The sequence below is a fragment of the Pongo abelii genome, chromosome 18 (assembly GCF_028885655.2).
Source record: "Pongo abelii isolate AG06213 chromosome 18, NHGRI_mPonAbe1-v2.0_pri, whole genome shotgun sequence".
In the NCBI taxonomy this organism is placed as follows: domain Eukaryota; kingdom Metazoa; phylum Chordata; class Mammalia; order Primates; family Hominidae; genus Pongo; species Pongo abelii.
Genome location: NC_072003.2, coordinates 44674763 through 44690157, shown reverse-complemented (window position 1 = coordinate 44690157; position 15395 = coordinate 44674763). Strand labels below are relative to the sequence as shown.

General features: G+C 46.7%; 1 protein-coding gene and 1 long non-coding RNA gene across 2 annotated transcripts; one reads left to right on the top strand and one right to left on the bottom strand.

Annotated features, from left to right (window-relative positions):
• Positions 1-1872: 1872 nt before the first annotated feature.
• On the top strand, positions 1873-4356 carry LOC100452245 (uncharacterized). The gene is made up of 4 exons (XM_054534414.1): positions 1873-2158; positions 2447-2870; positions 3573-3720; positions 4037-4356. Exons 1-4 carry the CDS (start codon positions 1873-1875, stop codon positions 4187-4189), a joined length of 1011 nt encoding a protein of 336 aa, XP_054390389.1. The 3' UTR covers positions 4190-4356.
• Positions 4357-9956: 5600 nt separating this feature from the next.
• Positions 9957-14717, bottom strand: LOC129050763 (uncharacterized). Its single transcript, XR_008514516.2, has 3 exons — positions 14196-14717; positions 12877-13107; positions 9957-12672 (listed from the first exon to the last, which is right to left on the bottom strand). It is a non-coding gene; the product is annotated as an uncharacterized LOC129050763 (long non-coding RNA).
• Between the last annotated feature and the right edge of the window lie 678 nt (positions 14718-15395).

Sequence of the window (15395 nt, the reverse complement as noted above, 5' to 3'; positions counted from 1 at the left end):
TAATATTAGTCCCTCCCAAAAGTTACTGGGTAATTCTCTCATCGTAAATCCCCTACTCATCGTGTGGGCTTTTAGCACTGCTGCTTACCAGTATGCTAAAGGTGCAGTCTTAGGATCAGAAGTTTGATGAACTCAAACAAAAAGACCACAATGCATATGGGTGCTAATCCCAGTGAAATGGAGTGGCAGTAAACACCTTCAACCAAAGAGAAAACAGATCACAAATAAACAAATAACGACACAACTCAAGAAATTAGAGGAGGGAGAACTTATCCCAATGTTCCCAGATAATAAAATTAATAAAAAAATTGAAGCAGAAATGAATACATTGAAGATTAGAAAAACAATAGAAAATGTAGAAAAAATGTAAGAGCTTGTTTTATGAAAACATGAAACTGACATGTCTTTAGCTAGACTAAGAAATAAATGCTTAAATAAATAAAATCAGAACTAAAGGGAAGACATTACAACTGGTCAAACAGAAATAAAAAAAGGTCATAAGACTGCTATGTACATAGACTCCTATGTACAATGATATCCCACCAAATGGGACAAGGGAGAAGACATGAATACATTTCTAGACATGTACCACCTACCAAGACTGAAGCATAAAGAAATAGAAAATATGAATACATCGGTAATGGGTAAGGAGTTTAGATCTGATGACTTTATTGCTGAATTTTACTAAACATTTAAAAAGAACCAAATCTTTGAAAAAATTGAAGGAGGAGGAATACTTCCAAACTCATTTTATGAAGCCAGCATTACACTGATACAAAAACCAGAGATGAACATTACAAGAAAAACAATTACAGGCCAATATCCCTGATGACCATAGATGCAAAATCATCCACAACGTAGTTGCAAATGAAATTCAAAAGCACTTTAAAAGGATCATTTATTATGATCAAGTTGGATTTATTCCTGGGATGCAATAATATTTTAATATGTGGAAATCAATAAATGCCATACTCCTTATTTACACAACAAAAAGATTAAAAATCATGACTTTTTTATGCATGCCTAAAATTATTTTGACAAAATTTAAAATCCATTCCAAATCAAATCTATAACAAATTAGGCATAGAAAGAATATACCTCAAAATAAAGAGATGCGTTCTTTATTAGCTATAAATGGTGACATTTTGGAATTATTTTTTAAGATTTATTATAAGAAAAAGATGCCCACTCTCACTACTTCTTTCAACACTGTATTAGAAATCCTGCTCAGAATCTAAGACGAGAGAAAAAAAGGGCATTTAAATAAGAAACAACAAGTTCTTATGTTCATGGAGATTAACGCTCAGGTTTTTACAGATTAGATTTAACAGCATGAAATCTGGTACCATCCAGGAATCAAAGGATATAGGACTTTAGGGCATCAATTATTAAGAGGTTATAGGAAAGCAGGAATGCCCCTGGATGTTTCCATTGTCTAGACACAAAATTTCAACAGACCAGCCCCAGGAAGTAAAGGCACATTCCTGACTACAGTTAGTTGATGAGCTTTTCACCAAAAGCAAAGATGTGAGACCTAGCAGGTTTCAAAGACCCCTCAAGTGCTCCATACCTTGAAATTCACTTCCACAAAGCTAGAACACCATCTGTTCCTGAGGGATCAGGTTATCATCTGTTTCTTTTAGGCACTGGCCAGTCAGGCTTCAGTGGACACGAAGCCAGTGATTTTAAGTGTAAAATGCCTAATCTATCATAATCTTTAGGTAGATATTTGGAGGCCTGCGCACTTAAATGGGTTGGTGAAATATCATACCAGACACAGGGCTGGGAGTTGGGTTTTTCTCCTCCGCTCTTAGCAGCACCTTTGTAACCCAATGATCACCCCCCTCATGGCTCCACGTCCACATCCGCAAAATGGGTACTGGTGAAGGTGACATTTTCACGAAGCCACAGCCCATGGTCACCCCCTGCGAAGCTCTGAACTTGTGCATTCCCAGGCCAGGCCCTGGTTGTCTTTCAAAGGCAACCAGGCTTGTGCTTTGCTTGAAGAGAGCGGAGGGCAGCAGCACAGTGACAGCGTCTGGGACCTCAGACCAGTTTCCACAGCCACTTACGAAAGCAGATGGCTCCATGGGCTGGAGGAGGTGTGACGCTCTGGAAAGAGCTCGGGTGCGGGTGGGAAAGAAAATCGAGCTGAGCAGTGAGAAGTCGAAGTCGCCTAAGTGAGGACCAGACACTCCCGATTTAGGCAAAGGCGGGGTGCACTTCGCAACAACACATCCTCCTCACTGGCCAGCCAAGGCCTGCCCTTCAAGTTCCTCTCCTGATTTAATCCCCTTGGCGAGGGTTTGGCATGAAATCAATAGCCAGCAAGCTTGGTAAACGAAGCCGCCTACACCGCCCTCCCCCTCCCTGCACGGCCGCGCCCCGCCTCCGCTCCTGTCTCAATCTAGGATTGTCCTCCTGTGACCCCACCATCCACCGTGAGGGACGGTGGAGAGACTACAACTCCCAGTATGCAGCGCGAGGCGCGCCTCACCCTGCATCTCCCCGCCCTGGGCTGGGCTCACGGGCCAGCCCGCAGTCGGCTGGCATCCTAGACCCTCTGCCCTGCGACCAACAGTCGGGAGCGGACCAGACAGCAGAACTCCCGGAACGGTTGAAGACGGTTCCGCTCCCTGTCCCGCCTTTCGCAGCCCAGCAGTTTCGCCCTGCGGAGAGAAGCCTTGCTGTTTCCAAATCTCTCCTGCTGAGGAGACATTGGAGCTAGGGCGGCTAGTTTCGCCTGGTAATTGTGACACCCTGTCTCCTCGAGCTGCAGGCTTTTATGCTTGTCATGTTCGAAGTTTGATACCTTGCGGATCAACAAAGGGCTGGTGGCCTCTCACTGCCTCCGCTGTAGGGTTGTCAAGGTAACGCTCCTCAGACAAGCGTTGGGCGCGACCCGCCCCTTTTCTCACCCCGCCTCCTCCTCAGCCCCACCCTCCTTCGCTCCTCCTCTTGTCACTCCCTTTCAGACATGCGCAGTGCGGCCCGTCCCTAGGAGTGGGTTAAGGGACGCGGATGTGGCCGTTCTCAGGCCTCTTGGGATCGCCTCAAGAAGCCCCCTCAAGAGTGTCTCGATTTCCTGCCAGCCAACAAGGGCCGTTCGCCTCTCATGGCCTCCACAGCAGGGTTGCCGTGGTAACGACCCTCCGCCGGACGTTGGACGCACCGCGCTCGTATTCTTACCCACCTCCCGCTCCGCCCCATCCCTTCTCGCTCCTCCCTCTTGTCACACCCTTTCAGACACGGGTAGTGTAGCCGGTCCCTAGCGGCGGGATAAAAGTCATGCCCTTTCACACATGCGCAGTGTACCCATTCCTAGGGGTGGGGCTAAGGGGCCTGCCCTTTCGGACATGCGCAGTGGAGCCCGTCCCTAGGAGCAGGGTAATGGCGGCAGACCTGGCAGGTCTCAGGCTCTTGGGATCCCCTCGAGAAGCCCCCTCATGAGTGTCTGAAACTGTCACTTGACTGCCAGAAGTGAAAACATCGTGTCCCTAGTCACCTGCCATTTGCCTTTTCAAAACCATTTCCTCTGTTCTCTATGCTGTCACAAATCCTCTGCATCCCAGGAGCGCCGCTTGGACCCCCGGGCTCACTGCGTGGCCCGTATCTAGGCCGGGCCTCTCACGGAGACTTTCCCGCCAGTGTAATAAAGAGGAGAAAACGTCACAGCGGAAGGGCCTGACCCTAAGGAAACAGCTACGGGGATGGGACCCTGTAAGCTGCTGTGGGAGCCTCATCCACCACTTCTCTGACCCCACCCAGGCTGCTTCCCAGGCGTTAGGGTCCTAGTGTGGACCTCCTGGCCATGATTAATGCAGGTCAGCAGGACCAGAGCACCCCTTGGTCCCTCCCAACACATGAGGGTAGTTTGTGTGGTGAGGTCAGGGATAGTGTCTGTGTTTCTGCTCTGAATAGGGCTCCCTTGGAAAATACTTTAATATCTCTTTTTAAATACCCCCTTGGACCACTTTTAATAGTTTTCTGAGAGAACTAAACAGTGATCATTCTGTTAATTCATGTTTCCATTAAGTTTTTCAGATTAAGTACTGCAGGACTACTTACTTCTGAAACTCATAGACACTGCCTCAGCTCTGTGCAGGGCAGATGCACAAGAGCTGAATCTCCGTGGGACAGCTCTCTGGAGCATCAATATTACTGCAGTATTTGGAAGAAACAAATTTAAATAAGTTCTAATGTAAAGAATGGAACATTTAAGACAAGTCTGGAAAGTCATCTGCCTTTAGTAACTGTCGTCTGTCCCTCACATGTCAGACTTTCTCCAAGACAAAAACTCTAAGAACTTATTTCCATTCTTATAAATAGTAAAAATGATAAATCATATCAAGTCAATTGAAAGTCCTGCCTGCTAGTTTCCTAAATCGCAATATGGCCTTGTTATGGTTTTATTTGTACTTTTGTGGGGGGTTCGTGGATCTTTAGATTAAAAAAAATAGGTTTTTGAACAATTTTTGCAAGTTTTCAGCTGTTATTTATTTTTGCAACCCATCTAATTCTTCTGTCTCTCTCCTCTCCTCAGAGTCAATAATTCCATGGGTCTCTAAGGCTCTGTTTATTTTCTTTAAATTTTGTTGATTTACTTTTATACTCCATTTGATTTTTTCTATCTCTCACCTTTTCTCAGACTCAGTCATCCCACAGGTGTGTAAGGCTCTGTTCATTTTCTTTAAACTTCTTTTTTTTTCTGTCCTCAGATTGGATAAATTATATTGCTATGTCTTCTGTTTCTGAACCATAGAAAAGCTCAAAATTATTATTTTTATTTCCCATTTTTTATATGGCTATTTTTTATTTATCTGCTGATGTTTCACATCTATTCATTTTTGAGAATATTTTCCTTTGCCCTCATGAGCGTGCTTATGATAGCTGCCTTCAAATTCTTGTCTGCTGTTTACATCCTGGACATCTTGGAGATGGCTACTGCCTGCTTTTTATCTTGTGTATTTATTACATTTTCACGTGTCTTCACGCATCTCTTGAATTGGAAATTGTGCCCTGGAGACTGTATACAAGAGTTAAAAAGACTGGATTCTGTTTTGTCCTTTTGAAGAGTGCTGTTTTTAAAAGAGGGTGTTAAATGGGCTGGCTTCTATCTTCAATACTTATCTCTCCTATGGAAGGGATAGCCAAAATATGCATTCAGTTTTTATACACACATATTTCATGTATGTATTTTATATAGAAGTGTTTCTATAATGATATATAATAATTTACCCAGGATTCATCATTTTTCTGTGTGAGAGTGTTAGTTCAGTTAGCTACTTCATCATTAGTGGAAGCCAGAACCTCAGTTTTGATTTTTGAATGTAATATAAAAAATTACACAGTATGGATACTTTTACATCAATTTTTTAATGCAATATTATATTTGTGATATTTATGCTGTTACAGATATCTACAGTTTGTTCATTTAAAAAAGTCCTTTTTTACATTGTGGTAAAATATACATAAAATTAACCATTTTAACAATTTTTAAAAGTACAGGACAGAGGAATTAATCACACTCACATTGTTCTGCAACCATCATCCACATTCATAGGGAAATTTATTCATTTTGCAAAACTGAAACTCTATTCCCGTTACCTTCCTTTTGGCCTCTAGGAACTACTCTTCTACTCTGAGTTTCTATGAATGGAACTACTATAAGTACCTCATGTGAGTGGAATCATACAATGTAGTAAAGAAATCACGAGGAAGAATAATACACACTGTATAACACGTTTATTAATTTAAATAAACACAGAGATCAGTAGTACATGGTGATTATAGAGAAAGACATAAAAAAGAAAAAACAGTTAGAAGGGTGTGTAAAATTTATCACTATGGTGTCTCAAGTTTTAGAGCACTGAGGCCCCGGCCCCAGACACAGTACTGGTCATGGTGAAGCTGGGAGCCCAGTGCAGCTGTCTGACTCCCAAAGCCAACACTCAGGCCAAATGTCACTGAGCCCTGAGGCACTCTGCCCCTGTCAGCCCAGGCACTCAATGGCCCTGAGATTCACCGTGGCCTCTTCTTGGTCTTGAGGGTGTTGCTGGCCTACTGGAATAGGGGCCCATCTGACAAAACAAGTAGGAGCTTCAGAAAATAGTGGCAGCTGTGAGGCTACCAGGAGCCACACCTCAGGCTTCCCACTGCCTGCCCAGGGGTCCCCATACAGCAAGGCCTAATGTTGACCAGGGAGCTATGGCCCCAGGTTCTCTGAAGCTGGGCACAAGATAGAGTCTTCTCCTACTCTTTGCTAAGCTGCTAGGCCCTCATCTTTTATTCTGACTGTGCAGCTTCATGCACTGGAACCAAACCCCAAATTCCTCCTCAGTCAGAAGATGACAATTATCTCTTGTCACTGAAGCAGCTGCATTTCCTGGAGGACTTTGATCTGGAGACAGAAGGAAGGGCAGGATTCTGACAGGTCCTGGGTGGAAGATGACAAAGGGAACTTGTGGGGGTGTGTGGGGGTAGGGACAATTTCTAGGGTCTTTCTTTTAAGGGGTCCTCCCCTCCCCTCCAATCCCATGTAGCCCCAACTTGTTCTCAGAGTTGGATATAAACAGTCCCTCCTCTAGGAGTTTATCATTGATTCTGTTCCCCTAATCAAACCCTCCATTGGGATGGGTCTCCTGCTTCTCTGTGTATCAAACCGTCCTAATAAATCTAAGATGCAGAGGATGGAGCCAAGGAGTGTCTTCCCCAGGGTGGTCTCTGACTTTCACATCCCCACCCTCCCTCAAAGCGACGGCACCAGCTGCTCACCTTCCTCCTTTATTAGTGTTGATCATATGTTCTTAGAAGGTAGACAGCCAAGATTCATGAGAAAGTCTCCCTGCCCCATGACTAGACCTCATCCCTTATACTTCCTATGCTGCAACACCACCAGGGCCACCAGGGTCAGAGCATGTGCATAAAACAGGACTTGGACCTGCATCAGGTTCTGGTCTCCACAGAAGGGACACTGAGGCTCAGTGACCTTTCTCCCTGATTCTCTGTGATGATAGACAGGGAGACAAAGGCCTTGGAAACAAAGAAGTTACTCAACAATTTAGGAACTTCCTGTCTTAGGAGGGGCCCAATTTCTCTCTTCTGCAATGGGTACCAGCTAAGGCAGAGGCTGAGACTTAGCTCTGCAGCTTCACTACTCAAGGAACAGGAACTGGTGTCTTTGCTGGAGGCTCCGTCACTCATAGATAAGATGTAACTGACACCGCCATTTACAGGGGCATCTGGTAGGCTCTCAGGAAAGGGGTTTGCTGAGTGCTGCAGTCTCAGGATTCAGTCCAGGACTCTGTCCTCACAAGCTTCAGGATCCTGGTCCCCACCCTGCCTGCCTGCCCCAGTCTCACTCACATCTATATAATCCTCTATGGCAATTTCCAGCATCTGCAGGTTGTTGAGAAGCGTGCCTGGGGCGGCGGGGGGGCGGCGGGGAGGGGAGTGGGGGCACAGCAGCCTCTGTTATCAAGGTGGTAGCAGTGATGAGCACCAATTCTCAGCTAACTGCACAAGACCTCTCCTTTGAACTCTCACCAACCTATTTCTCCTTGACCCCCGTACCCAAATCTCTCACTCAGAGCATCCAAGGACCTTTCACCTCCTTGTCCAAAATCTTTCCCTCCTCTTTCCACAGCTGACCTCCAAAGACACTAAGCACTTCTTAGTTACCACTATGGTGTGATTTTAATAAGTCATGAAGTCAGATCGTCCCCACCCTCACTCTTCGTCTAATCTACTCTGAGCCTAGCTCTCCCAGGCCCTTTCTCTAGTCTCTCTAATGAAGGCATTCCAAGCACTGTGGCCACAGGAGGGCAGGGCTGGAGGAGAAAGACACCCTGGTCTCTTGATGTGGAGAACTCCAGCTGGGAGGGAAGAGCCCTGTCCTTGACTCTCTGGAGCCCCTCCCTGCCATAGGCCAATTCACCTGCTGCTGCAGCCCCATCTGGACTTTTAAAAAGGTTCCTACCTAGTAGAGTCAGAAACAGGGTCAGTGAGACTGTGCCTCTCTCACAGTTACACCCCAGCCCCAGTGACCTCAGATCTTGGATAACTGCCTGAGTCAGCTTGTGTAATGCTCCCACCACCTCCAGTGAGCCCTGATTCTAGATTTACTCCCAGCTTCAACACTCATTGTGTGTGTAACCTTGGGCATGCAGCCAGGCCTTCCTGATACTGTTTTTTCATCTAGGAAGTGTGATGTGAACACCACCTTCCTCACAGTACCTCCTGAGGACTCAGTTGCATGTGGCTATCACCATTGTTCTCACCATCATCCCTCTCAGGAAGAGGTGGGCACAAGAATTCTGAAGTTTCCTTCATCCTTTGCCCCTTGACCCTGTGAGGCCTGCACAACAGGCTTTCTGCATTTTCCAGTTGAGGAGACAGGCCCAAAGAGGGTGTTGACTTGCCCGGGAGCCCACAGGAGAAGCTGGCTTCTCCTTCCACCTGAAGAGTCTGCCCTACCTGGCTTCACACCACACACCAGCACCATCACTGACCAGGGTCCCATCCTCTGGGCTCTAGGATAGATGTTCACATCCCAATCCAGGCCCAGCTGTGGTGGAAAGAAACCTGGTGTCTTGGGAGGCCTGGTTGAGCAGTGCCAGCTTGTCCCAGCTTCACTGGAATTGCTATCCCACAAATTGGGTTTGAGGCTATGAAGAAGACTTCACCTCCCCGATGATCCACCGAGAGAGATTCCCACACAGAACTCTCTCTTTATCCACTCCCTGCAGTTGGCCTGCCAGTGAAATCACACTTGTGCAGTAGTCAGGCCTCTGGCCCACCCACCAGCTGCCAGCCTCCAGAGTCTCTGATACCCATGGGTAATCACGCCTTCCTTGGCAAGGCTGCTGAGATTCAGAAGGACCTAAACAGATCTTTGGCTCAGATGGGTTGCTTCAGCCTTGTGTCTTTGGCCATCTTCCCTTGCCTTCAGAAGGTCCCTGCCAGCCTCACTGTACCAAGTCCTGACCCTAGCGGTCTCTCCGTGGGGACCACATTTCACCCACTCTCCATTGCCAGGGCTCCTGCTCAGCTCTTCTCACTTTCCCAGGACAAGCCTGGCTTCACAGACACATCTAGATCCAGTGCTTTTCTCTTTGTGGTGTTCAAAGAAAGAGTATTATTTTTTTCTCTAACTTGACCTATAACCTATTTATTTTGAAGATATCCAGGCTGCAGGAGATCTCTACCCATCTACCCAGAAGGCATCAGCCCTTGATTCAGTACCTTCTCATTCCACTCTGTCACTAAATGTTTATGACCTCCAGAAAATTTGAAGAAGCATAAGCAAGTGCAATTCCATTGGTACCAGTGCTGTAAGGGCAGGGCCAGATGGGTGAACCTCACTGGGGATAAATGGAAATTGTGTACAAGATTGACATTTCAAGGTTGGTTTCAAGAAATGCAGGGAAAAATAACTTTCATAGGTGACAGTATGCACAAGTTAAGCTTCCTAACAGCCACAAGTTCACAGGTTCTTCTATCTAAATGTGGCAATGTGTGACAATGTCCGAATGGCCATAATACACATACATAGAGTAATTTATAGCATTCATTTTTGTATTAGAAATTGTGCATTTCAGCCACAAGTTTTTTATACATGATGGATAGTCCCACATTGCTTGAAGATTGGAAGAGAGAGCACTTTATGAAATGTCCTTTTGGACACATTTTCATTGACGTTTCTATGTCCCAAGAGGCAATGAGACAAGTCATGATAAACTGGCCTTGTCATCTGGGGTTACACCTGAACTTCTTGGTCTCAGGACCGAGGAAATCAAGGACACAGATATGCCAAAGGTGAGGTTAGAGCAAAAATTTAATGGGTGAGAAAAAGAGAACAGCTCTCTGCTGCAGAGAGGGAACCAGAAAAAAAGAGTTGCCATTCTGCAGTGAAATACAAGTGTTTTTATAGATGAGCTAGTGGGAAGGGGTATGTTATCCACATAGGGCATGAAAAACTGGTTAGGACCAGGTGTGTCATCTGCTTAGAGCATGAATCTCTGGCAGCTCACACCCCAACCTTTTATTATGCAGGCAGATTCTCAGCCTGAGCTACTCCAAGTTGCTTATCTCTTTTCTACTGTGCATATGCTACAAAGAAGGGTGCAGCCCCCCATGCTGGATGTGTCTGGCCCAAGGTGGTCATTTCTATCTATGCAGCTGCAGGCATGCCTGCCCACACAAGCTTCCAGCTTCCTTTTGTATGATTGCACAATTTTCCAGGCTGCTCTTTGTTAAAGAGAAGTGATTTCTTGGGTTGCTTTTTGTTAGAAGGGATGTTCTGCTGAGAACTCTTTGCTCTATCTGCCTAGCTAGTTTCTTTCTACATCTTCTCTCAATGATAATTATTCAGTTTTAATGGGGTCCTGGGGGTGGGAACAGACAAATTTGAGGCCACAAAGTACCTTAGAATAAGAATTCACCCTTTAATCAGCTTTAGTGTGAGTTGCACATCTATTATAATATCGGCTTCATGCACTCCTGAATATAACAAGAAGGGAAAATGTGTATCTTTTAAAAATCTAGATGACAAATGGACTTTCCACAGATTCTTTGTGTGTTCCTGCTTTAGAACTTGGTCATTCCACTGTAGTTTGTTTTCATTGAAATCACCAGCTGATGAGGAAACCTAGGCTTGCAAGCAGGACATGGTGGATTATTTGCAGGAAAGGTGTTTTTGTGGGGACCCTAAAGGGGCAGGCACTGCAGCCCACAGGAAAGCCTCAGCGATGATTCTCTGTGGCGCTGCCCTGGTGTGGTAAGGCAGCCATGCAAAGCTCTGATTCCCTGTCCTGAAGGGTGACATCGGCCGGGCAAGCCCCAGCCTTCAGGAAAAAAGGACAGACAAGGGAGTGCTTCACGTTCTGGCCTTGTCATGAGCTCCACCGGCAGCCTGCACTGGGGCACAACTTCTAGGTGCCTGGTCAGCTCTGGTACTTCAGGAGGTGAAAATGACTTTTCTCCTGGATTCTCTGCCCTGTTGGCTGGGCCTGGGAAGGACTCAAGGTCTGCATGGCAGTTTCTGAGTCTCCAGCACCCAGCTGTCTCATTGTGATGATGACAGGGCGAATGGCCAGAAGTACCGGGGTGGGGAAAATGAAGAGCGAGCAGGAGAAGGCGAGCTTCCAGAAAGCCCCACCACAAATGCTTAGTGCCTGGGTGGGCACGGAGATTGCTGGGTGTTGCCTGGGAGTAAGTCCATAGGCCCTGCTGGAGATTGCCAAGATAACCACCCCCTGCCAGAGGTCACCAGGGATTGCCTGAAAACCTTCGGAAATGATACATGCCCCTATTGCTCAAAAACTGGAAGAAGCTGCAGCCTCAGCAGGTTATCCAGGCTGCTGAGTGGGGCAGTGGGCCTACACTGAGTGGACTCCCGCATTGGCAGTAGGCAGCTCTCCTGACCCATCCACCAGCTGTCTGCCTCCAGTGACCAAGATCTTCAAGGCTGATCAGACCCCCAGTTGGCAGGGCTGATGAGATTCAGTGCGACCTGGTCAGATCTTTGGCTCAGATGAGCCACTTGAGTTTCAGTGTCCTGGGCCAACTTTCCTGGCCTTCAGAGGGCCCCTGCCAGCCTGAGTGGGCCAGGCTTGGCTGCATCTTCCTGGGAGCCCCATCTCACCTGCCCTCCATCCCCAGGGCTCCTGCTCAGCACTTCTTACTTTCCCAGGACAAGCCTGGCTCCAACAGACATCTCTAGATGCTGTGTTTCTCTTTGTGGTGAGCAAAGAAACAGAATGATTTCCATTTTTTAATTTTTTTCTAACTTTACCTATGACTTATTTATTGTAAAAAGGCTTGGGCTACAGGAGACCAGACCCACCCATCCAGGAGGCCTCAGTAGCCTCCCAATCCACCCTGTTACTAAATATTTCCACTCCTAACAATATAGGGGGAAGCAGGAGCAAGTGCAGTTCCACTGCACCAGTGCTGTGAGGATGGGGCCAGAAGGGTCCTGCCCAGTAGGATTCAATAGGAATTATATAGAAATAAACATCTCAATGTTTGTTCGGACAGATGGACATGGAGAAATTTTGATGGGTTCTAGTACACAGAAGTTAAGCTTCCTAACAGCCATGAGTTTACAGCTTCCTCTTCCTGAATTTGGCAGTGTTTTTTGATGTCCAAATTGCCACGATGTCCACACATATTTACAATAGTTTATATTATTCATTTTGTATTACTAATTGTGCACTTTGGTCAACAGTGTTTCATACATCATGGCTGGTTTCCAACCTTGCTTGAAAACTGGAAGTGACAGCCCTTTATGGAATGTTGCTTTTGACACTCTTCCAGTTAAGGCTCTGTGTCCCCACAGTGCTACAAAGACAAATAGTCATCACTCTTCCATTTTGAGGGGGCCAGGGTAAGCAGATGCAATTTGAGAATACAAAGTACCTTGGAAACAGAATTCATCTTTCAATCAGTTTTAGTGTGAATTTCATTTACATTAGAACAGCCTGTTCCTGCACTCTTAAGATTTCAGAGAGGGACAATTGTCACCTTTGAAGAATCAAAGTGACCAATGGACTTCCCTCTGTATTTTGTTTATTTGTTTCTGGAACTTAGTCATGCCATTGTAGATCATTTCTTTTGGAATCACTGGGTGATGAAAAACCCCAGGCTGGAGGGCTGGACACCATGGTGTCCCTGTGGGAGAAGTGTTATTAGGGTGGCCTAAATTGGAAGGCACTGCAGCCTGTGGGAAAGCAGCATCCAAGATTCTCTCTGGCGTGGCAGGGTGCTGGGTGAGGCAGCCAGCCCAACAGCTTATTCTGTGTCTGGAATGGTGACTCCCAGCCTGGGCACGGCTCCAGTTTCCAGGAAACAGGCACAGGCCAGGGAGTGCCTTACCTGTTTACTGCTGCGATGTGTGGGGCTTGTATCCACCACTAGGCACCCCACTTCTTCAAGCAGTGCCGGGTCCTGTTGCATTCCTTTTGGAGGCTTCAAAAGACTTTCCTCTCTGACTCCTGGCGTCTTCACCTGGACACTGTAGGACCCCAGATCTGTGTGTTTCCCAAGTCTCTATAGCGCCAGGTGCCCCATTGTGACAGGGAAGATGACCAAATTAAGTGATTAGGGCTGTTTGAAAAAAAACCAGGAGAGATGCTGTATGGAGGAGGCCTGATGTGACTGCCTCTAGCCTGCGGCTTCTGGTACCATGCGCAGGCAGGACTGGTCTCTGCCAGAGTGATGTGATCCGCTGTGCTAAAGATTCTCACCATTTCCTTCCTTTCCCCATCGGGGACACCTGGGTAACCAGCTGAAGCAGTAGTTCCCCATCCGGAACAAAGACTGCAGACCCTCGCATGGGCTCCAGCCTGCAGGACACAAGCGTGAGCCTTGGAGGACCCCACATACCTAGGTGGTTGTGGGCTAGACCTGTGGCTTTCACTGGGTTCTTGACTCCTTCCTGGAATGTGAGGGTTTTGTTCTTTTTTAACTGGAGGTGGCAGATGACTGTCCTTCTGGACTTCCTATATGTTCACCTGACCCCTGCAGGACCTGAGATCATTGGGGTTCCCAGGTCTTTATGGTATCATGCTCCCCATTGTGACAACAAGGAGGATGACCAAAAGTATGCCGGTGCTTGAGGAAGAGAAAAAAGAGGAGTGGAGTTGCAGGGAGGAGGCTCGACAGGATCGCCTCTAGCCTGGGGCAGCTGGATTGGCGAGGAAGGGGCTGGCTGGTGCCTGGGCAAGATGATAAACCATGATGAACAATGCCATTATCCTCCTTTTCAGTTGGGGGTACCTGGGCATATCTGAAAACCTTGAAAAAGTGTTTGCATTTTCAGAGCTTAAGAAAAGGAAGAAGCAGCAGCTACAGTGGGTTTTTCATGCCTTCTAGTGGCATTGAAGAACCTGCACTGAATGTCACCTGGAAAGCAGCCTGGACCTGCAGCTTTGGGCCGGGGCACCCATGGGAGCTCAGCCCTTGCCACCTCAACCCTTTTTGGATTCTTTTCTCCCCAGACTGTCCCAGAGTTCAGGTCTTCTCGTCTCTCATCTGCCCAGTGAAGGTACAAGGGTGGAAAGGTGAGGGTGTGGAGTCAGGAGCCTTGTTCCAGTACTGGGCATAGTGAGAAGTCAAAAGAGCGGTTATGATCTCATTGTGCTTGAAGGGGAGAGGCCAAAGCCTAAGACATTCTGCCTTTTTAGGGGACTTACCTTTCAAGGCTTATTTGGTCTTCACTAGCCTTTACATCTGAGGATGAAGGAGTTGGGGCTCTGTTACATGGATGTCTAAAGAGATCATAACTCTCACATTGAACAACACAGAGACTGATAGCTCTAGCACGGTACCTAGGTAATGTGACTCTCTTTTGCTACGTGTGCCCTCCCTACATAAGGAAACGTGACATACCACTGGGCCAAGCACACAGGAAATGTGACTCTCTTGCCTGTGCCGTGCCTGTACTGGGCAATGTTGTGACACATCTCAGAGCTGAGCACCAAGGTGATGTAACTCCTTTTTTGGGACCTGTCAACAAAAGGGATTGTGACATATGTCTGGCCAATCACCCAGATGATGTGACTCTCTTGCCTTCTGTTCACCCATAGGTAAGATTGTAACCAGTATCTAGACCCATCACACAGACATCATGATGTCTTTCAGATGTGGAACCACCCAATAGAAGAGATTTTGACTCTCATAGACAGATTTAGGGCAAAGGGTAAGGTCCTGAGTCTCCTACTTGTAAAAAGTTACAGAAGATTCTGACACACACACACACACATAATATGAAGCTTTTGGGTGGTACAGAGAGTTTCATAATACAAACCAGAACACAGGTGATATTGTGACTCTCACAGGCACATCCTGCTGACAATTAGAATTGTCACCCTCACCCATGGAGAGAGCCCACTGGTGAGCTCCTGAATCTCACATGCAGATAAAGTCCATAGTTGGAATTGTGACTGCTATATGTAAATCTGGCCACAGGTAGGATGGTGACTCATTTCTGGACCCAGCTCATAGGCCCAGTAATGAATCTAATACCTGGACCCAGCCAATGAAATAGATGTTTGCTTTAGTAACTAGGCTTAGGGCAACAGGAAATGTCCTGGATTTCCTACTTGTACAAAAGTCACAGAGCCCTACAACACTCAAGCATGTTGTACAATGCCCTCAGGTGGTAAAGAGAGTTTCATATCAGGGTCCATAACACAGATGAAATTGTGACTCTTGTCTGCGCACTTAGCTAACAGTAAGGATCTGAATCTCACACCTGGAGGCAATTGAAAGTTGAAACTGTAACTCTCATACATGGATCTGGACCACTGGTAAGATGGTGACTTTGGATCAAGATTAAACACCCTGTGAGGCTGTGTCTCCTTTATTAGGACACTTTTTTGCAGATGAGGTTG

What these genes read in the sequence shown, in the direction of transcription:
- LOC100452245 (XM_054534414.1), top strand. Translation starts at nt 1,873, where the DNA reads ATGGGTACTGGTGAAGGTGACATTTTCACGAAGCCACAGCCCATGGTC. An exon ending in TCCGCTGTAGGGTTGTCAAG is followed by an intron (nt 2,871 to 3,572) that starts GTAACGCTCCTC and finishes TCTGCATCCCAG; the next exon opens with GAGCGCCGCTTGGACCCCCG. An exon ending in AGCTACGGGGATGGGACCCT is followed by an intron (nt 3,721 to 4,036) that starts GTAAGCTGCTGT and finishes GTTTCCATTAAG; the next exon opens with TTTTTCAGATTAAGTACTGC.